We start from the raw sequence: 22,979 nt of genomic DNA on the forward strand, positions 1-22,979 counted from the left end.
ATGAAATGTTTTTCTCGTGTGCTTGCCGACGCCCGGTACATGATACTTGGTGGGAGGCCCGTGTGCTTGGCAGAGAGTCCTGTCACTCTCTAGCTGCCTTCTCGCCAGAGCATGAACACCGCTCCCCCTTTGGCCCTGTTGGAAGCCGAGGAGTGATGTTGCCGCCGCGTCTAGTTGGCTAGACTGTAACCTTGATCCTGTTGTAAGGGTGTTTTATGTCTTTCTGGGTGGCCTTTTCCCGTAGTGTGCCCTGGAGATGCGAGATTTTCCTTTGGCAGCAGGAGGCACACACCCAGAGGATGCCGGAGCTGCAAGGGGAAAGGACCCACTTCCACAGCAGAGAAAAGCAAAGAGGAAAAAGGCATACAGGTGGCCAGCGCTGAGGGCCGCGCCCAGCAAGCCGCCGGCCGCCGCCACTGCCCTCAGCAGCTGTCTGTGCTGCAGCCCGAGAGGAACTCGGTGAGCCCGTCCCTGTTTGTGACTGCACGCTCAGGATTTCAATCAATGCATTCCAGTAACCCCAAAGTGAGGAACTCTCCATCAGGAAACACACAGAGGTAAGGGCTAGAGCCTGCCCGGCTGCCCCCTGGGGGTGTCGCAGGTGGACCATGAACACTCCTTGAGGGAACGGTGTGTTTGGGTTGGACGCAGATGAGACTCGAGTGGGGAAAAGAGGAGAAAACAGAATAATAAACGGGCTATAGTACCATCGGGCTTTCTGTTAGAGACGTCCGTTGGTGTTCTTCCGCCCATTGTTCTCCCACCGCGCCTCTCCACCCCCCGCCCCCTCCCCAAAGCGCAAAGGAGAGGACCTTAGAGTTCACCCAGCACCATGTGCTAACCTTGGCGAGTGAGGAAGCCGAGGTCTGGAATGGTGAGGAGGCCTGAGATCCTAGGACTAAAACACCAGCCCTGGACTGGACTCCTGCTGTGAAGCTTTCTCCTCTGTTCCACAGTACTTAAATTGAAACTTTTTTTTCTTTGTTTTGAGAGAGAGACAGAGAGAGCACAAGCAGGGGAGAGGCGGGGGGGGGGGGGGGATCCGAGAGGGAATCCCAAGCAGGCTCCACACTGTCAGCACAGAGCCCAACACGGGGCTCGACCCACCAACTGTGAGATCATGACCTGAGCCAAAACCGAGAGTCGGACACTCAACTGACTGAGCCACCCGGGGGCCCCTTAAATGGATATTTGAAAGAACTTTTTCCACATCCCTTGGGGCACTGGTTAGCATATCTGCTCTGGCGTGCGATACTGCTTGTTTGAGGGACTCGTGTCTGGCAGGGTTTCCCTAACCTGCCATTCAGCAGCGGGTTTCCTCGTGTACTCTCCGGGTCTTGCTCGTATTTTCCAGCAGGGAAGCTAGGCTCTCGTTACAGCTGTTCCTTGTCATCAGCCAGGGGGTGGGTAGTATTTTGATCTTAACGATGCCTGTTTGTTTACTCTGAGCTAGTCTTAGTGTGAGAGTCACTTCTCTATGTACATAGAAACCATTGTCCTTTATTGACAGAAGCCCTAGAGATGGGTCCCCATGTGACTCTAGGGTTCCTGAGACCTGGCAGGCCACTCTGCCTGACCCTCCTCTCTGTCGATAGCTCCGAGATGAGAGTGGGGTTGGAGGGGGTGAGGAAGGAGCCGAGGTGAAAGGTGGGGTAGTTACTTAGTCCTCTGTGTCTCCTTGACCCGCTCCTAGAAACTGCTTCTTCCTGATTTGGGCTGCCCAGCTGTATCCGGCATCTGATCTCTCTTTATTATTTGTCTCTTTTAGTAGCCCTAAGTCAAAGCAGGAGGTGATGGTCCGTCCCCCTACAGTGATGTCCCCATCTGGAAACCCCCAGCTGGATTCCAAATTCTCCAATCAGGGTAAACAGGGGGGCTCAGCCAGCCAATCCCAGCCATCCCCCTGTGACTCCAAGAGTGGGGGCCATACCCCTAAAGCACCCCCTGGCCCAGGTGGGAGCATGGGGCTGAAGAATGGGGCTGGAAATGGTGCCAAGGGCAAGGGGAAAAGGGAGCGAAGTATTTCCGCCGACTCCTTTGATCAGAGAGATCCTGGGACTCCAAACGATGACTCTGACATTAAAGGTATGTCTATAAGATCTTTGAGACTCAGAGGGAAGTAGGTATTCCCGAGGGAAGGCCTCCGCCATTGCTGGATGCCGGAGAGCCTAATAGCAGCCGAGTGGGGAGAGTAGGTATCAGACTCAGGCGTTGTCACGGCTTATTAAGAGGGAACCATTTCTTCTCATTTTCCTGCTCACTGTGAAGAGCAGTGTGGAACCACTTTGTTGAGGAGCTCTTGCTCTTGATGATGCAGGTGTTCTGGGGGTTACAGTAGGACGTTCCGTGGTCCTAACCACGTTCTTATGGATGTGTCTGGCCTCCGTGCTATTTATACTCCAGAATCAAACCAGCAGCTCCAGCCTGTCGACCCCAGTGGCCCGCACTCGAGCAGTTTTCCTGGCATCCCTTCCTTTTCTCTGTCAGATTCGCCCTCTAAGACGTGGGTTTTGTGCTCTCTGGCTCCCACCTTGCCAGCGTTGTAGGCACGAGGGTTAGCGCTGGCACTAGTGTGGGTTTGTCCCGGCTGATTTCAGTGTGGCAGGATGAGTGGCTACGTTGGGGGAGACATAGGGGAGGCCCCGCAGTGGGGCCAGCCAGGAGAAATGTGGGACCAATGGCTGTGGTTTTAGTTGTTTTTCCTCCTAGTGTAAAACCAAAAATCCTAACTGTAGGCAAGAGCATGAAGTTAGCATTCCAGGAGAGGAAGTGTGAGCCCCTAACCCAAATTAGAGATGAAAACCTGGTGACTGTCCCCCGTCTTTCATTCCTCCCTCGGGTGTTTGTGGGGAGGCCTGTCATGAGTGCCAGCGCTGTGCTGGGTGCTGGGGGGCCACGGTCAGCAAGACGGATGCAGCTGCTGTCCCCGAGGATGTGAGCGCACCTAGATGGCACATCGTTAAACGATTACAATCAAATTGGACAAATGCTGAAATCAGAGAATGTGGGGGCTATGGGTTCAACCCACAGGGGCATCCAGTCCAAGAGGTTCCAAAAAGGTTTCCAGGAAGGAGGGATGTTTGCGCTGATATCTGAAGGATGCGCCCTAGAGAAGTAAGGAGGTGGGGGAGGAGTGCTTTGTAATTCATCATTTCGGGGCAAGTGTGTTGGAGTTTTTAAAATTAGAGGTCTCCTGTTAGCAAGGTGCCTCCTCCTTGAAATTCTCAAGGTGGGCTTGTGCTATATAAATGCTGGCAGAAGAAGTTTTATTCTCTCCGTGACGCGGATCTTTTCATTCTTCTAGAATGTAATTCTGCTGACCACATAAAGTCCCAGGATTCCCAGCACACGCCACACTCGATGACCCCGTCAAATGCTACAGCCCCCAGGTCTTCCACCCCCTCCCATGGCCAGACTACTGCTCCAGAGCCCACACCTGCTCAGAAGACTCCCGCCAAAGTGGTGTATGTGTTTTCTACTGAGATGGCCAATAAGTAAGTTAATGGCTGTGTCTTGCTGTTGGCATGGCTTGTGTGTTTGGATACCTAAGTTCTTATTCCCACTGAGGACTACTCCTTCCCCCCTCCCCTGACCTGTGTTACGATCACTTAAAGTTAACAGGACAGAAAGGGGTAAAGTAAAATAAAATATTAAACCTCCCTACCCTCTCTCCCCAGAGGCAACCGCTAATGATACTTGGGCTTTCCTTCCAGAAGTTTTTTATGCTTGTAATATACATCTAGATCTTTTTTAAACATAAAAGAGATTAATTACACAATATACACTTTTCTGTGATTTAGCATCCTTTTTTAAATAACACAAGTAATACAGGTCTATCTTGGAATAATTAGAAAATATGAATAACTAAAAAGAAAAATCTGCCTGGAGTTCATAGAGGTAACTACAGTGAACGTTTTGGTACCTATGTCTCTGGTGGATGGACCAGCAGATTTTTTACTTATTTAATTTATAAAAAATGTGACTATACCTTACATACATACAAAGTGAATTTTGACAGCCTTAGAGTATCATTAGGTATTGTGAGATTTCATATTCGTGGTTGGGATTTTGAACTAGGATTCCATAAAAACACACCTACCACAGGACATTGGTTTGAAGGAGAAAATCTCAGGTTTTTTACATGCCTCTTTTGAGATTTGCTAATGGCTGTCATTAGATTTCAGAAGTCTGGTGGTAAGTGATAGACACAGATAATGAAAACCCTGTGTTTCTCGATTCTTATTCAACATTTCTGGTGGCTGTCTACACGGAACCGCCTTCCTTCCCCTTGTACAAGTTCAGTCTGGGGTTAAAACGTTTTGGAATTACAGGTAGTGAAATAGAAGCACGTCCTAGCGTATACGTCTCTTTCGTCTCTGCAGAGCTGCGGAAGCTGTGTTGAAGGGCCAGGTTGAAACTATCGTCACTTTCCACATCCAGAACATCTCTAACAGCAAGACAGAGCGAAGCACAGCCCCTCTGGTAGGCCATTCTGGAAGTGGAGTGTGGTTTAAAGGCTCTACAGCAGCTGTACAGGTGGGAGACGGTGAATGTCATTGGCAGGGAGGGTAGTCTTGATGGTGTAAGCTGCATTCTGGACACCTAGTCCTGGCGCTGTGTGGCTTCAGGCGGATCACACTGTACTGGCCTTTTCTTTTCTTTTTTCTTTTTTTTCTTTTTAAATTTTTTTAACATTCATTTTTGAGACAGAGAGAAACAGAGCATGAACGGGGGAAGGTCAGAGAGAGAGGGAGACCCAGAATCTGAAACAGGCTCCAGGCTCTGAGCTGTCAGCACAGAGCCCAACGCGGGGCTCAACCTCACAGACCGCGAGATCATGACCTGAGCCAAAGTCGGACGTCCAACCGACTGAGCCACCCAGGCGCCCCTGTACCAGCCTTTTCTATCAGCATGCTGGTATACTGATGGATTACTGGGAGAAAGACACAATAAAAAAGGAGTTATGTGGAGACCTTAGATTTCCTTCATGTTAACTCACCATCTCTGGGAAAAGCTGACTTCAGACCCTGTGTACGGGGCAGGTTTCTAAAAACTGACAAATGTTCTTGAGTTAGTTGCAGAACAGAAAAGGAATAACTAAAGCCACAGTCCTGGAGCACATGCTGATAATACCATAATTACAGTCTCAGTGACTTTCAGAATGATCCTCATGTATTTCAGAGTGAGAGGACCATTGAGTGCTTTTAATCGCTTGATATTTCCAAAATTATAATAAACGTTAGTCTGTTTCCTGTCTGGAACTTAAGTGCCTGCTGCAAACCACATTAGAAAAAGCATACTGTGGTTGCTTCAAGACAGCATTCCAGATGGAACCAAAAGTTATTTCTTGGGACAGGTGTTGGCGAGTGCCGTGGGGACACTAAGAGGTTCCAGACACAGTCCCTGCTTTCAGGAAGCCTAAGATCTAGCGCTGGGTTGGGTCTTCGACATGGGAACAGTTAAGTGACATTAAATGACTGGAGTGGCAATTCAAGATAAAATAAAGTTTTCATCTGTGTCGTTTATCAACGAAGCCCCTCTCTGTTGACATAGCAGAGCTTGGGCTTTGCTAGACTTGGAAAAGGCATTTCGCGCTGCTCTTACATTTCTGCTAGTCAAGAAGGATAGAGGTGGACATACATAATATTTTTTGATATATGTATATGTTTTTTTAATTGACACTTAAACCTTTTATACACATATACAATGTTTAAGATTTATATTATCTGGAATGCACAGGGTACGTTGTAGTACAGACTAACATTTGATCGATTGGATGACAGATTGTACCAGTTTTCACCTCCACCTTCTCCAGTACTGAAATGAGTCGGAGAAGGAGCTGGAATTGGGAATAATCAGATTGCCGTTGCTCCAAATCTGAAATCGAAAGTGGCACTGAAGTGCTTCCTCTGTTCTGGTCACATGACAGAGTCCATGCCCACCCCCTCAACAAACAAACAAAACCTGGCCACCAAAGGCAAACTTAAAATGGCCCTGGAAGGAGGATGAAGGTGACCTCCACGCTCCAGTGAGGGAGGCGGGGACATGGAAAACACTCGGAGCACACAGAGCCCTCTCAGGTTTAGCCAGCCTTCCCCGAACCGGTCTCTGTCTGCAGACATATGTGTGTGGCTACCTGCAAGCGAAACATTTACATACATATTCACAGAACGGGAACACCCGAGGATAGTCTTTGTGTTTATGCAACACAAACTGTTCCATGCGGAGATACACATGATGAGTCGTGTACAAATGTGCACACAGGGAACCATTCCAGGGAGTCAGTGGGGAGGCAGGGGTTTGGAAACGCAGACTGGATTGAGTGAACAAGTAGGAGTGAATGAACATCAAAAAACGGATCGTGCGGCTCCCTGGAGCCTGGCGAAAGATCCCTGAGCTGGGGTTTGTAGGCAGGGCCCTTCGGTTCTCCTCCAGTACCTCCCGCAGCACCAGGGTGTAGACCCAGGACACACACGTCCCTCTTCCAGGCACTAACAGCATCCTTGTCACCTATTGCAGGACTTAGTGTAGCGCTGGTACTTAATAAATAATAACGAGGCTATCATCCAGCCTATAGAAAGGGCGGTCTGCCGACTATTGGAAAGAACAGACCGAGAGACACCATGAGCTAGATAGCCTCAGATTTCTCCACGGACGCTTCCTGCCTGCGGATTATCTTACTACAGTTAATGTACAAATTCTTATCGAATATGGAATCAGTGATCACAAACTGAAAACAGAAACCAGAGATGTCAGGCCCCCTGGAAACTCAAGGAGAGGAGTACTTAGGTAGTCCCCCTGCCAGAGGAGACGCTGACACTGAGCGGCCTTCCCTGCTTCCTCCAGCTGGGAGAGTACAGAGCTGTCAGTGACAGGGACTTTCTCTTTCGGTTGAAAACATCAGCCCTCTTGATTGACAGTGAGAAGTCTGCATACCCAGTTGTACTTTCGGGGAAAAGAAAAGGTGTTAGGTACAGCCTCCCACATACCAAGAAACTAATCTTTCTTTGAATCAGCAACACACGGTACATGCGATATCAAACCTGTTCCTCGAAATAGATACTCAAATGTATTCACTTTGGCAGAGTGGCTCTCCCCCTGGCATGCTTATAAAGTTATTGAAACCTGATCTTCAGCACGGGAAAGAGGATGCCATTTGACAGTAAAGGGAAAGAAAAAAATCAGAACGTCCCCATGTCCAGAGTGGGGCTGTACAGCAAATGTCAGAGTAGATTTATGTGACGGGGACAAATCCTTTATAACGTGCCTTGCCTTTTTCATCGCCTCTTTGTACAACTTACCAATGATTTTTTAAAATCTCGTTTGTTTTCAGAACACACAGATATCTGCCCTTCGGAATGATCCGAAACCCCTCCCACCACAGCCCCCAGCTCCGGCCAGCCAGGACCAGAATTCTTCCCAGAATACCAGGCTGCAGCCGACCCCGCCCACTCCGGCACCAGCACCCAAGCCTGCTGCACCCCCGCGTCCTCTGGACCGGGACAGTCCTGGTGTAGAAAACAAACTGATCCCTCCTGGGGGCAGCCCCGCCAGCTCCACGCCACTGCCCCCAGACGGTACTGGGCCGAACTCGACACCCAATAACCGAGCGGTGACCCCTGTCTCCCAGGGGAGCAGCAGCTCTTCAGCAGATCCCAAAGCCGCCCCACCTCCACCAGCGTCCAGTGGCGAGCCCCCCGCGCTGGGAGAGAACCCCGATGGCCTGTCTCAGGAGCAGCTGGAGCACCGGGAGCGCTCCTTACAAACGCTCCGAGATATCCAACGGATGCTTTTCCCCGACGAGAAAGAATTCACAGGAGGACAAAGTGGGGGACCCCAGCAGAACACTGGGGTATTAGATGGACCTCAGAAAAAACCAGAAGGGCCGATCCAGGCCATGATGGCTCAATCCCAAAGCCTAGGGAAGGGACCTGGGCCCCGGACAGATGTGGGAGCTCCATTTGGCCCTCAAGGACATAGAGATGTGCCCTTTTCTCCAGATGAAATGGTTCCACCTTCCATGAACTCCCAGTCTGGGCCCATGGGACCTGACCACCTGGACCACATGACCCCCGAGCAGATAGCTTGGCTGAAGCTGCAGCAGGAGTTTTACGAGGAGAAAAGGAGGAAGCAGGAGCACGCTGTCGTGCAGCAGTGCTCCCTCCAGGACATGATGGTCCATCAGCATGGGCCTCGGGGCGTGGGCCGAGGGCCTCCCCCTCCATACCAGATGGCCCCCGGTGAAGGCTGGGGTCCGGGGGGCGCAGAGCCCTTTGCTGATGGGATCAGCATGCCTCATTCTCTGCCCCCGAGGGGCATGGCTCCCCACCCCAACATGGCAGGGAGCCAGATGCGCCTCCCTGGGTTTGCGGGAATGATCAACTCTGAAATGGAGGGACCGAACGTCCCCAACCCAGCATCGAGACCGGGTCTTTCTGGAGTCAGTTGGCCAGACGATGTGCCAAAAATCGCAGACGGTCGAAACTTCCCGCCTGGCCAGGGTGTCTTCAGTGGTCCTGGCCGAGGGGAACGCTTCCCAAACCCCCAAGGATTGTCCGAAGAGATGTTTCAACAGCAGCTGGCGGAGAAGCAGCTGGGCCTCCCCCCGGGGATGAGCATGGAAAGCATCAGGCCCAGCATGGAGATGAACAGGCTGATCCCCGGCTCCCAGCGACACATGGAGCCTGGGAGCAGTCCCATTTTCCCTCGAATACCCGTCGAGGGCCCTCTGAGTCCCTCTCGGGGCGACTTTCCGAAAGGAATGCCCCCGCAGATGGGCCCTGGTCGGGAACTGGAGTTTGGGATGGTTCCCGGTGGGATGAAGGGAGATGTCAGTCTGAACGTCAACATGGGATCCAACCCTCAGATGATACCTCAGAAGATGAGAGAGGCTGGGACGGGCCCTGAGGAGATGATGAAGTTACGCCCGGGTGGCACAGACGTGCTGTCTGCTCAGCAGAAGATGGTGCCCCTGCCGTTTGGGGAGCACCCCCAGCAAGAGTACGGCATGGGCCCCAGGCCGTTTCTCCCCATGTCTCAGGGTCCAGGCAGCAACAGTGGCTTGCGGAGTCTCAGAGAACCAGTCGGGCCCGACCAAAGGACTAACAGCCGGCTCAGTCATATGCCAGCACTACCTCTCAACCCTTCCAGTAACCCCACTAGCCTCAACACCGCTCCTCCAGTGCAGCGTGGCCTGGGGCGGAAGCCCTTGGATATATCTGCGGCAGGCAGCCAGGGGCACTCCCCAGGCATCAACCCTCTGAAGTCTCCCACGGTGTGCCAAGTCCAGTCACCAATGCTGGGCTCGCCCTCGGGGAACCTCAAGTCCCCCCAGACTCCATCGCAGCTGGCAGGCATGCTGGCGGGCCCGGCTGCTGCTGCGTCCATTAAGTCCCCCCCTGTCTTGGGGTCTGCTGCTGCTTCGCCTGTTCACCTCAAGTCTCCATCACTTCCTGCCCCGTCACCTGGATGGACCTCCTCTCCAAAACCTCCCCTCCAGAGTCCCGGGATCCCTCCAAACCATAAAGCACCCCTCACCATGGCCTCCCCAGCCATGCTGGGCAGTGTAGAGTCAGGTCAGTACGCTCGCGTCCTCACGGTCGCCCCTTGTGAGCCAGAGATTGCAAAAGCCTGGTTTATGTCCTTTGAGGAAGCTGGTGTCCTGACTTGATGCAGCTGGTGCCCGGAGACATGTCTCTGAGCTCTGCACTCAGAGGTGGCCTCCACCGAGACGGACGTATCTGTGGCCGGGTGCATCGTCGGTACTTCCACGGGGTTAGGCACAGGCGTCCCATCCTGGCAGAGAAACACGGCTCTCAGGGCAGAGTATGTGTGTCAGATGGGACTGTTAAAAGGAAGAGGAGAAAATGGGAAGTATTTGTCATTTCACAGACAAATTTACATTTGCACGGTGAACATGTTGGTGAAATAAAATGCCTTAAGGGTGGGTAAATGTGGCTGCTTTAAATACTAGGCCCGCCCACTGGAGGGGGCTGCCCTCGCATCCACAGGCTCTGAGTATAATCCTAAGCACAAAGGGGAGGCCGCTGAGAGATTTGAGTGGTTCTCGTAAATACACGTTGGCCACAGAAGCAGTTCCCAAAACCTCTTTGGTAGACTGCTGTTCTCACAGATCAGCCGCAATTTATCAGTATTTTCTTCCCAGGAGAAGCTGTCACTGATGATGGTGGTTTTATGAATGGGACCAGAGGTGGTCCGTGGAAGATGAGCACCGAGGTGTAAATACTAGGTCCGCCTTGTCCCCACTTGAGAAAAACTAGACTCCGAGTAAGATAGAAAACGTATACTACCAAGTTAAAGTGCCCCTCTCCATTGGTTAGCGGGTCATGAAAGCAGGACGGTGGGACAGCCCCCTCAGAACTTTTTTGTTCAAACGCTTTGGTTGTGGGAATTAATCAAGAGCATGTGTAGGGTTGGTGGCTGGGGTCGGATCGCTAGTCTGGCTCCACAGCAGACTAAATACCGGAGTTGAATTTTGAGTTGTGATCAGCAAGGGAAAGACCCGCTTATGTCGTGTTCTTTTCAGTGAAATAGTTGTCCGTAAGCCGTGTTTTTCCCAAGCTTCAAGTTCTGTCTGAGCCATTCTTGGCGTGTTTGTCTTCACGTCTGCTGATTCGTCACCTCTGTATTGCGCTGCGGTCTGCCCTCTGCACACACACAGATCTTGACTAGAAGACTGATGATTCGTGTCCCGGGTCTAATAACACTGTCCTGTTCATCTGTCGCATCCCTGGCCTTGCTAGTTCATAATCATAGGCCCGATAGCCTTCAAGAGCAATCTAATTCCCTGCCTGTTTTTGTTTTATTTTGCTTTCTTCTAGGCGGCCCCCCACCTCCTACAGCCAGCCAGTCTGCCTCTGTGAATATCCCTGGAAGTCTTCCCTCTAGTACACCTTACACCATGCCTCCCGAGCCAACCCTTTCCCAGAACCCTCTGTCTATTATGATGTCTCGAATGTCCAAGTTCGCAATGCCCAGTTCTACCCCTTTATACCACGACGCCATCAAGACTGTGGCCAGCTCCGATGACGACTCCCCTCCAGCTCGCTCTCCCAACTTGCCATCAATGAATAATATGCCAGGTAAGCAATCAGGAAGGAAGCTAGGATACAGAGCCCGTGTTAGACAAAAGAGAGACTTCTCGCGTGCTTTGTCGACAGCTGCAGACCTCAACGGGTGGAGGTGCAACGAGTTGAGAAAGAATACCGTCGATAGAATTAAAGTGTCTGCACTAGAGGAAGATAGCAATTTTGTATTAGTTTGACTCAGTCCGTGCTTATTGAAAAGCAGATTTCTTGACAGTTCTTAGAATGAACTTATAGAAGTTCTGATGCTTCTGTGTGCCTGGATGGGTTCGTTTTTCCCTTTTTGTGGTGGGGGGGGTGTCGAGGGTCAGAGTAGGGAGGGTCCTCCTGGAGCAAGACTGAAAGCAGTTTCCTTTTAACATTCTGATTGGATGTCTTTAGTTTTTAAGTGTTTTTCTGGAAGGGCAGCCTCCAACCACAAGCAGCCACGGGATTTGAGATGGTGGAAAGCCCCCGTTTCCTAGCAAGCACCGTCTTTACCATACTCAGTAGTAATTCCACAGAGAAACCAAATACTTGAATGTCCCAGAGACTATAGTAGAAACTGCATGCTTTCCCTCTCTGTTAAAAGCTATGTTTCTTTAACGTTTCATACACCCTAGAGTGTGAAATGCTCTCTGAGTAAGGCAGTCTAAAAAGATAATGCTAGACGTCAGTTGGTAAAGGCCTGTTTGGTTTCCTTGCTATTATTTCTGATTCTTGGACTTGTAGGACTGATTAATCCTCTTTCTCCAAAGAGGACCATACTTACTTCAGACAGATTCTTTTTTTCTGTATGAAATGTCTCCAATGAAGAAGACTACACTGGTTTGCATATTAATTTGTAACTTTTCGCACAGGAGACTTTCTTCCTGGTTGTTTTCTACATACTCTTACGTCATACAGTTTGACACTCAAAATATAACCTCTCGTAGAGCTGTTGGGTGTCTGTGCTCCAGAATGCATTTCGATCTTGTTGAGGGCAGGGATTTCGTGACGTATGTTTTCCCAACAGAGTACCTTGCACATTTGGCTTTTTGTTGTTGCTGATTGGATTTGTTGTAGTTTTTCTAAGTTGCTCTCGGTTAAGGTGATTCCTTTGATATCTTTATTTTTCTAGGGATGGGCATTAATACACAGAATCCTCGAATTTCAGGTCCAAACCCCGTGGTTCCGATGCCAACCCTCAGCCCAATGGGAATGACCCAGCCGCTCTCTCACTCCAATCAGATGCCCTCTCCGAATGCCATGGGACCCAACATACCTCCTCATGGGGTCCCGATGGGGCCTGGCTTGATGTCACACAATCCTATCATGGGGCATGGGTCCCAGGAGCCTCCGATGGTACCTCAAGGACGGATGGGTTTCCCCCAGGGCTTCCCGCCAGTACAGTCTCCTCCACAGCAGGCTCCGTTCCCTCACAACGGCCCCAGTGGGGGGCAGGGCAGCTTCCCAGGAGCTATGGGTTTCCCAGGAGAAGGCCCCCTTGGCCGCCCCAGCACCCTGCCCCAGAGTTCAGCAGATGCAGCACTTTGCAAGCCTGGAGGCCCCGGGGGTCCCGACTCCTTCACCGTCCTGGGGAACAGCATGCCTTCGGTGTTTACAGACCCAGACCTGCAGGAGGTCATCCGACCTGGAGCCACCGGAATCCCGGAGTTTGATCTGTCTCGCATTATTCCATCTGAGAAGCCTAGCCAGACACTGCAATATTTCCCTCGAGGGGAAGTCCCAGGCCGTAAACAGCCCCAGGGGCCTGGGCCTGGGTTTTCGCACATGCAGGGGATGATGGGCGAACAGGCCCCCAGAATGGGACTAGCATTACCTGGCATGGGAGGGCCAGGGCCAGTGGGAACTCCGGACATCCCTCTTGGCACGGCTCCATCCATGCCAGGCCACAACCCAATGAGACCACCAGCCTTTCTCCAGCAAGGCATGATGGGACCTCACCATCGGATGATGTCACCAGCACAATCTACAATGCCCGGCCAGCCTACCCTGATGAGCAATCCGGCTGCCGCCGTGGGCATGATTCCCGGCAAGGATCGGGGGCCTGCTGGGCTCTACACCCACCCTGGGCCTGTGGGCTCCCCAGGCATGATGATGTCCATGCAGGGCATGATGGGACCCCAACAGAACATCATGATCCCCCCACAGATGAGGCCCCGGGGCATGGCCGCTGACGTGGGCATGGGTGGATTCAGCCAAGGACCTGGCAACCCAGGAAACATGATGTTTTAAGCTGCTAAGATTGGATGTGCCGATCCTTGTCAAGATGAGATTCCGGGTCCTGAGAGCTGCCTTGAGGGAGTTCCGGGAGTGCTGTTGGTCAGGCAATAGGAGAGCAGAGACCCGAGGGCTGCTTTGGGGGAGGGGGGAACTCGAGAATGTATGGATTTACCTGAACACAAATGATTCATTTAATCAACAGGTGTGTTTTTTTTAAGATTTATTTTTTAAAAATTATTTTTGTGGACTTGGGTATCCCATGATGGCACCTACTTTTGGGAATCTGTAGCCTGTGCTTCGAGAATTGCCATCGGTCATGTGTTGCACCGTTCTCTGTATGTTTACGTCCTTTGGACTGGCTTCTCCCAGGATTCTTTTCTGGTTTTGTTTTTGTTTTTTTGTTTTGTTTCGTTTTTTTGTTTTTGTTTGTTTTTTTATTTGCTTTGGGCTTTATTTTTTTGTGTACTGTACTATATTGTAAAAGGGATTTTAGCAGAGACTTTAGTCTTTGGGACAAGAGGAGAACAGGAATGCTGGGCCGTTTAGGTGGAGAATCCGTCTTCAGACCTTTGGACTATTTTCTTTCAACTCCAGTGTATAGAAAAAAACCAAACTACGACCTCAGAGCAGAGTATTAATGAAAAGCACAAAAAAAAAGGAACTAAGTTCAGCGAGGGGTGGGGGGAGGGGGGAGATTTTTCTTTTCAAAAATAATGAAGCTTAGGACGTTTGTTTTTCGGTTCGAGTGCTCTCCGGCACGGTCTGTCTCTTCCAGTCTGCAAGCCCACCTTCACGTTTTTCTCTCAGTTTCCCTCTCCTCCCCGCCCCCCACCCTGCCCTCATCTTCTTGGTTAAGTGTATCTCCTTCTCCCGTGCCCCCGCCCCCAACTGGTGACCCCTGCTTTCCTCCTCTTTCCCTTTGGCAGCTGCAATACACGGTGTTCTTTTGGGGAAGTAAATCTAATGAAAGCCTCGCCTTCCAGGCCGAGCGTCGTCCCGGCTCCGCGAGGGAAAGGCCTGTGCTTGGGATGCTCGGCGGTCTTCTGCTCCCTTTCTCTTCTTCCCCGACACGCCCTTCCCTGCCCACCTTGTTTTCTGTTCTCCTTTTCTTAGGAATTCCCAAGTGAATTTTATCGATGTGGGAGTGGAACAGATGCTAAAAGCTATCCAGGATTTCGTTTTTGTTTTTGTTTTTAATTTTGTGGTTCCTCCCCTGCCCTCCCCCTCCCATGCGTAAAACGTTCTGTGTAACCTCCATTAAATTTGGTACAAAACCACTCACCAGAGCTGTGGTGTCAGAAAAATAAAATATATTGTTTCTTACAAAATCCAATTGCCTTTTTTGTTCATTTGGGTTCCTGTGCTGTTCGGTATGGGGCATGGTGGCTGCCAAGTGGCCCAGAGGCTTCCACCTTGTAGGGAGTTGGCTGATGAGGAAAGGAAGGCTAGCAAAGTCTACAGCGGCCCAGGTGAAGCCTCTTCCCTGTGGACGAGGCGGAATGAGGAATAAGCCCCCGAGGATTTATCCTGCCGGACTGGGTCGTGTCCTAGTCGTGAAAGCCAGGCTGTCGGCAGAAGAGCAACCCCCGTCCCCAGTGCTGCAATTCACCTCTTTACCAGAATGGTCTTTCCCAGGAATTTCTGTGAGAGTCAGTTTAATGGCGTGAAGTAATTAAGGCTGAAGGTAGATTTGCAGTCATTTGCATAAGCTGTGAAATGTCCCTGGATCTTAAGGCAACGCATTCCTGCTGTCCCTGCAAATCGCGGCTCTCCACAGTCGGTGGGTTTCTGCGGTCCCTTCTGCCTCCCCTCCTCGCTGCCTGCTCGTCGGTGTCTTCCCCTCCCCCGGCCCTGCTCAGGCTGTGCTCGGTTCGATCCCCCACCACACACACAGGCCCCCCAGCGCAGCAGCGTGCACCCTGCAAGGTACTCGTCTGAGGGACTGGCTGTTTGTGTTTCTGTGCCTTTGGATTTGTTCCGGCGTGTGGATTTCTTTAGGTCCTAGGCGTTTTTAGCGGAGCGAGTGGGCGTCTGTGTGCGTGTTCGTTCACAGGTGAGAGAAGAAGTGAGGAGCTGCAGGTGCGGAGTCAGCTGCAGACAAACTTGGACAAATTGGGCTCTGCTGGCGTTCTACAGTCCGGAGTTTTTCCTGTGACCGTTTCTGTCTCCGGGAAGGGTGTTTGAGAGCCGTTTTTCTCTCCCACCGTCGGCAGCCCTGGCTTCTCGGTAACACTGGAGCCCCAGACAACAAACGTGAGAGCACCTCCCCCACGGTCCCCTCCATGTGTGTTCTCGTGCAGATCTTTGAGGGGCCTACGAAGTAGGTGGTACTCATCTCCTTTGCAGATGAGAAAGCTGAGCTCAAGTTTAAGGATTCTGGCGCAGATCTATTCAGATGGTCCTGCGTGGTGAAAAGTTTATGCTAGGGGAGCAAAAATGAGGGTTTTGTTTCATGAACTTAGCCATATTCCTAGGTCCTCTGGCTTTGAAGCATAGAGAGGAGAGCAGGGAACAGCGAAGCATGGGGAACGTGGGAGGAGAGCCCTAAGGAAGGCTGGGACCTGGCATTTGCCCACTGGACTGGCTTCTTGGGCAGCCCCACTGCCTGCTGCACCTGATGGTGCTGTGCTCACCGACAGTGCGTGGTCCCTTGCTACTGTCCCTAAGAGAGAGCCACGGGAGGGCAAGAGCGGGGTGGCCCCTGCTGGGAGGCGCTGGGAATGTGGCACTGCTCGCGCCGCCCCCTGCTGGACAAGTGCGGCAGTGCAGATGAGCTGCCCGCTGCAGAGCCGCGCAGTTTTGAAAAGCCCCCTTCATAAATCTTCATTCATTTACACTGTCAGCAGATACCAACAACATTTCATCACGATGATATCTGATAAACTAAGTTCATTTGGGGTTTGAACAGAACAATTTCTAATTTACTAAGAATGCTGTGAAATAAAATCACATTTGAGGGACTGGATGCTGTTGCACAGAGAACTAATTTTTAAAAATTAGCAAAAGGTTGATAAAGATATTTCATGTTAACATAATCCTGTGAAAGCCCAGCCCATCTCCCCGCAATTTCAGGGCGAAATGGAGGAAGTGCAATAATGATGGGTTACTTCATTTCAGGGGGTAAGTGGTGGGGTGTGGATCATAGCATTATTTCTTAAGGACTAACAGAGTGTGGTGTTTTTTTTCCCTAAAACAACGTGAAATAAAATAAGCTTTTTAAAAGGATCTGCACTTATAAATGAAAATAAACCACTGTGGGGGTCTTGTGAAGGGCGAGGCATGAGAAAATAGAAATTTTAAAACAAATTTGCAGATTTTAAAGCTACTTTTTAAAAAAATTCATCCAAAATTTCTCCCAGACTCCCTACTCCCCTGCTGTCACCAGGGCCAGCTTTCATGGATGGGAAACCTGTGCAGCTGCCCAGGGCTGGGGCTTGGTCTGCTGTCACCTTTTGAAATTCTCAGTAATCGTTGGATAGGGGACCCCACAGTGCCATTCTGCACTGGGCCCCACAGATGGTGTAGCCAGTCCTGACTGTTGTAAACTGGACAATCACAGCAGCTCCATAGCGGCGCTGGGCTCTCGGCCTCAGTCCTTCCTCCTCCCCAGTGGCACGGGTACCCCAGGCAGGGTGGTGGTGGTGTTCCGTTTGAACAGTCTACACTTTAGTCATTTCCTTTTCTGAGTACTTTCAAAGTGCTGCGAGGATGGGGAAGCTGTATTTAACACAAGGACTCATTGCCTTAGCAACCACCATCTAGAGAGCACCTACGGTGTGTCCAGAACCGTGCTGAGGCTGGGACGAGGGAACAGGTGCAGAAATTGATCATTACAGTACAATACGGTCATTACCGTGGTGAAGGTGCAGGGTGCAACAGGCCAGCGGGGAAGGTGATTTTTCCTGGTGGAAGGTGGTGGTGGACCTTTCAACAGGCCTGCCTGTTGAAATTGGATGGGCGCTATAGAGGAGGTGGAGGTAAGAAATGAGCAGAGGGAGAGAGGTCACAGAGAGCCGGGTGGGGCCCATGGAGGGGCCCGAACTTCAACATTTGAGCAAGGGACGCAGGTGATCAGCTTGGCCCTTCAGGAGTGTGCTGTGGTGTGGGAGTCAGGCTGGGGGTGGGGTGGGAGAACACAGGAAGGTCACTTGCAAAGACGTGCTTATTCTGCAAAATCCGTAAGTGCACAGACTCATCTCTTTTGCTTTAAAAAACATTAGATTGAACTGTATCTTCGGTGCTTGTTTAAACAACTTAAGGCTTACTGCTGCTTTCTTTCCTCTCACCTACACCAGTCATTGTTTTTCAGAGCCACAAACCCTTGTCTCTTAAGAACAGTCATGGCATCTCAGTTCGGTGGTAAAATTCGAACGATACATCTAAAGCAAACAGTTTGCAAAGCAGAAAGACCAGTTTGTGGCCAACTGGTATATTTTATACTGGAGGGAGTTAAATAATAAACGAGGTTAAAAAGAAGGTATGCTATGGGGACTGTGGGAATAAAAATGGTCTTGCTCTTTAACATGGCTCTTTATCTGGGTTACTGTAATAGACTCCATCTGTTTTCTGCCTGTAGGTGACCACACTTCAACTGTTAACTTTCTGGTTCAGTGCTTAGTTGTGTTTGGCAACCAATACTGCTAGAGAAAGAAGGTGAGTATATGATCACAGACACAGTAGATAAAGAGAAGGTGCTCGGTGCTAACCACCCTCTTCCTTTCTCCAGCAGCGTCTGGAGCTAGAGTTGAGGGCAGAAAGAACTTACAAATCTTAATGGTATTCAGTGTCTAATTAGTTAGCGTTCGAGATGGATTGAAATTTTAAAGTTTTTTGTTTTTTGATTTTTGTTTTTGCCGCAGCCCAAGTTCTTTCTGTTAAAGGCTCCTGGAGCCTGTGGTTTTTTGTTTTTTGTTTTTTTTTTTCTTTCTCATCTTTACCAAGCCTCCAGGAGCTTTCATTTTCCCAGCTTCCCACACAGAAACCCTCCGTGAGCTTCTTTGCCTGGAGACTCCTGCCCATCCCCACACATCAATCTGATCTAAGCACGCATGTTCAGTTCTCAGTGGTGCTATAAGAGCTCGAGAGTACTGGCCTCCGGTTGCTAGGTTCTCAGCATCAAATGCAACCAAGCCGGGCCCAGCACCTTGCTAGAGACTGAGTCATCCCCACTGCGTTCAGACCAAATATATTTGGTTACAGGGAATCCATGGACAACTGTGATTTCTTTCTTTCCCCAAATGCAAAAGGTCTCCCAGGCTTTGGTGAAGTTCTTTATTCTAGCTGTCAGTAGTTGTGCTATTAAAATTTTTTGCACACACGGATTTATTTATTCAAGTGTATAGGCACCTTTAATATACTAAGGTATGTAAATAATTAAATGCCAGTTTTGAAATGTCAACACGCTGCCGTGAAGATTAGTTTGTTTTTTCCCTGTCAATGAGGCTGGAGAATCCCTAGAATTCTCTTCATTCCTGCAAGGCCTTTAAAAGTAATGATACCAGTAAGGAAATACAAGGAACAGATCCATACAAAGTACCAGGCATCACTTGGCCCAGGAAAGAAAGGATCTGTGTAACAGAGTCCAAGGTTTCAGCAAGGACTGTTATAAGAAGGTCTTACCACCAGTGGAATATGAAGGTATGCAAGTTGCCTACAAGGAACGTGCATATGTCTCATTGAGAAGATACATGCTAGCAATGACTATAGAGTATGACCATATTCTATTCTCTGCATCACCATATTCATGTTGATATCACACCCCGAAATAATTACTGAATTCACCAATAAAGATGACTGGGGCTATACAGAATGAAGTTAGTGATCTTGTGACTACTTGTGACCCCCTTCCTGCATTATTAATCTCTCCCCTGGCTTTCCATCATTCCCATCAGCATACAAACAGGCCCTACATTTGGTCCTAGGCTTTCTGCTTAGTCTTCTAATTCATCTAGTCACCGTCTGTACGCTAACTCTAGAACTTCTATCTCCCTCTCTGCCTATTCACAGGAGTTCTAGACTTGCAGAGTCAACTGGCGCCTGGACACTGCCTTGTGGGTGTCTTGCAGGCACTTCAAACTTAACAAGTCCCACACTTGACTTCTGAATTTCCCCCACATCTAATCTTCATAAGTGATATAGGTCCATCCACTTAGTTCTCAGCTCAGACACAGGGAGTCATTCTTAATTCTTTACTTCTCACATGAAGCCAGCAGCAAATCCTTTTATGTCTATTTTCCATTCTTCTCTCCATTCCAGTTCAAGTTACCATCTTTCACCTGCTCTATTATATTCATTTTTTTTTCCTTAAGCTCTTATATGTTTATTGATTTAAGTAATCCCTACACCCAACGTGGGACTCAAACTCACAACCCTGAGATCAAGAGCTGCCTGCTCTTCCAACTGAGCCAGCCAGGTGCCCTACATTCACTTCTTTTTCTTTTTTTAAAATTTTTATTTTATTTTATTTTATTTTATTTTATTTTCTAAATATAATTCATTATCAAGTTAGCTAACATACAGTATATACAGTGTGCTCTTGGTTTTGGGAGTGGATTCCCATGATTCATCACTTACATACAACACCCAGGGCTCATCCCAACAAGTGCCCTTCTCAATGCCCATCACCCACTTTCCCCTCTCCTCCAGCCCCCATCCACCCTTAGTTTGTTCTCTGTAATAGTCTCTTGTGGTTTGTCTCCCTCCCTCTCTGTTTGTAACTATTTTTTCCCCTTCCCTTCCCCCCCATGGTCTTCTGTTCAGTTTCTCAATTTCCACATATGAGTGAAAACATATGATATCTGTCCTTCTCTGACTGGCTTACTTCACTCAGCATAATACCCTCCAGTTCCATCCACGTTGCTGCAAATGGCAGGATTTCATTCTTTCTCATTGCCAAGTAGTATTCCATTGTATATATAAACCACATCTTCTTTATCCATTCGTCAGTTGATGGACATTTAGGCTCTTTCCAGAATTTGGCTATTGTTGAAAGTGCTGCTATAAACATTGGGGTACAAGTGCCCCTATTTCTATTTTTAATGTTTTGAGGAACCTCCACACTGATTCCAGAGTGGCTGCGCCGGTTTGCATTCCCACCAACAGTGCAAGAGGGTTCCCATTTCTCCACATCCTCACCAGCATCTGTTGTTTCCTGAGTTGTTCATTTTAGCCACTCTGACTGGCGTGAGGTGGTGTCTCAACCTACATTCATTTCTTAACTTCTGCTTCCAGTCTTGCTGTTCTCCAGTCTACTCTCCACATGGTAGCCAGAGCGATCTTAAAAAGTATAGCCCAGATACATCAATTCCTTCCTTAAAAATCTGTAATGGCTTCCCAGTGCAATTTGTATAAAATCGAAGATCTTTCACATGACCCAGGTACCTCTCCAGTTTCACTTCATGCCCTTCTATCCTTACTCACTGTGCTCCAGCCAAACCACTCTAAGTCCAGTATCTCCAGTGTGCCAGGACTCACATACACTGGTTCCTTGGACTACATGCTCTTAACTCCAGCCACTCCCAGTGACTGATGCCTTCACCTCCTTACGTCCCAGATTGTCACCTCCTCAGGCCTTTTCTGATCATCCATCTAAATACCTGCCCATCCCTACCACACACACACACACACACACACACACACACACCATTTTGCATCACAACATCCCATTTGTGTCCCTTATAGCAAGGGTTCATTCTATTTCACCCACTCCATGAAGTCAAAAACTGAATTTTCTGGCTTATCACTTATTCACCAGCATCTAGCATAGTGCCCACCTTCTAAGAGGGATCAGTAAATATCTGCCAATGAGAGAAACGAAGGGTCCGTGTGAGTTTGGGTGGCCAAGACATCATGGTGGTTATGGTACATGAGGTGGTCTGTATAATAAAGCTGGGGGTGGGGACAACACACGTGAGGGAATGGAAGAAGGAATGAACAGGGGGAGACAATCAGACCACTTGACATTGAAGGGAACAGCTTCAGCAAAATAGTCATTTGGGTAACAGAATGAAACTGAAAAGAGAGGGAAAGAAGAATGGCTCCAAAAGCCAAGAAAGGTAATCTCATCTTGATATGGGAAGCAGCAGAAGCCACTCTTTGGTCTAGATCAGGGGAACTACACGATAAGATAATTAGTGTATAAAATGGGTAGGGTCTGGCGGGGGGACTCAGAAGGGACTGAAGCAAGGGGCAGCCCCAAAGCTGGGAGAGCTGACTGGCGGCATGTACAAGTCCTCCAGGGTGGAGGACGAGAGGCTGCTGGCAATGGAGAGTGAAGAGTGGAGCCAAGAGAGCTGTGAGGGAAGAAGCCCCAAGCTTTCATCAGACACGGGGTGGGGGGGAGGAGGAGGGAGGACTCAAACAAGACACCAAGATTTCGAGACCAAGGAACTGAAAGAAGGAATTATGGCGTTGGAAAGGACCTACCTCCTGCTCTGCAGTATCCCTGGCAGGTGGCCGTCCTGTAACAGGAGGCCATGCTGTTGAATAACATCAGTTCTAATATTTAGAAAATTCTGAACACGGGGGCGCCTGGGTGGCTCAGTTGGTTAAGCGTCCGACTTCAGCTCAGGTCATGATCTCACGGTTTGTGAATTCGAGCCCCGCGTCGGGCTCTGTGCTGGCAGTACAGAGCCTGCTTCAGATCCTCTGTCCAATTCTCTCTCTGCCCCTCCCCTGCTCATTCTCTCCCTCTCTCTCTGTCTCTCTCAAAATATAAATAAACATTAAAAAAAAAATTCTGGACACAATGAGTCAGGTTTCCGTTAGCTCTTTGGCCATCCCAATTTTGCCCTTAGGAATATAGAATAAGGACAGTCCTTACTTCACAGGCCAGCCTTCCAGATGTTCGAAAACAGTTATCAGGTCCCTCCTAATTTTCTTCTTCCCAGGCTAAATTCCCTGGTCCATCAATCACGACCAATGAGGTCTGGTTTTGGGTTCCCTAATAGCCCCCATAGTTTTATTCTGTTTCATTACAATTTATAAACCTCTTAAAAGTATGCCACCAAGAACTTAAGACAGTAGTATTTGGTGCCCTAGTAATGTCTGGTCAACACAGAGCCCAGTGAGACTGTTGCCCCCTTTTATCTAAACAAAGTTCCTCTCCTTGGTGAAAGTTCACCTTCCCCCCCCCTTTCTGTGGGGGGAATTTTAGGAAATGAAAACCCCAAGATCTTTTTCATGTAAAATTAACCCTTGCCCCTAATTCCGTATATTTTTTTACCCTGAATTCAGGATTTTACAGTTATTCCTCTTTACTTTCAAGTCCAATTCTGATCTATTATCCTAGAATCTTCAAGTCCTTAAAAACCTGTCCTAAAATCCTTGGCATTGGTTCTGATTTTTATATCAAAAGCAAAGATGTTAAGATTTTCATCCAAGTGATGAAAGGGTCCAGAATAAAGTCCTGAAGCTCACCATTAAAGCTACATTTTTTTAAAACCCGTTTGTTTTTATTGTGGTAAAAAAAAACAAAAACAAAAACAAAGTTTACCATTGTAACAATTTAAAGTGCATAGTTCTGCAGCGGTAAGGGCATCATTGCCATGCAACCGTCACCACCATCCATCTCTAGGATGCCTTTCATCTGGCAAAACTGAAACCCTGTCCCCTGTAAACAGTAAGTCCCCATTTTGCCCTTCATGTAGCCCTAGCAACCACCATTCTACT

At 49.2% G+C, this 22,979-nt stretch overlaps 1 protein-coding gene across 9 annotated transcripts in view; it reads left to right on the forward strand.

The window, feature by feature from the left end:
* The window catches only part of BCL9 (BCL9 transcription coactivator), an 84,218-nt gene extending 69,580 nt beyond the window's left edge, over positions 1-14,638 (forward strand). For 3 of the 9 annotated variants that reach the window (XM_045478887.1, XM_045478889.1, XM_045478888.1), the window contains 7 exons: positions 245-557; positions 1,769-2,085; positions 3,305-3,494; positions 4,383-4,482; positions 7,334-9,575; positions 10,842-11,102; positions 12,205-14,638. In XM_045478887.1, the coding sequence (XP_045334843.1) occupies positions 505-557; positions 1,769-2,085; positions 3,305-3,494; positions 4,383-4,482; positions 7,334-9,575; positions 10,842-11,102; positions 12,205-13,322 (4,281 nt within the window). In that variant the 5' untranslated portion in view covers positions 245-504 and the 3' untranslated portion in view covers positions 13,323-14,638. Of the gene's footprint in view, positions 1-244; positions 558-1,768; positions 2,086-3,304; positions 3,495-4,382; positions 4,537-7,333; positions 9,576-10,841; positions 11,103-12,204 lie in introns of all 9 variants that reach the window. The other 6 variants (XM_045478894.1, XM_045478893.1, XM_045478891.1 and 3 more) reach the window with 5 other exon arrangements.
* Positions 14,639-22,979: the final 8,341 nt, after the last annotated feature.

This window comes from Leopardus geoffroyi, chromosome C1 (assembly GCF_018350155.1).
Source record: "Leopardus geoffroyi isolate Oge1 chromosome C1, O.geoffroyi_Oge1_pat1.0, whole genome shotgun sequence".
Taxonomy (NCBI): Eukaryota; Metazoa; Chordata; class Mammalia; order Carnivora; family Felidae; genus Leopardus; species Leopardus geoffroyi.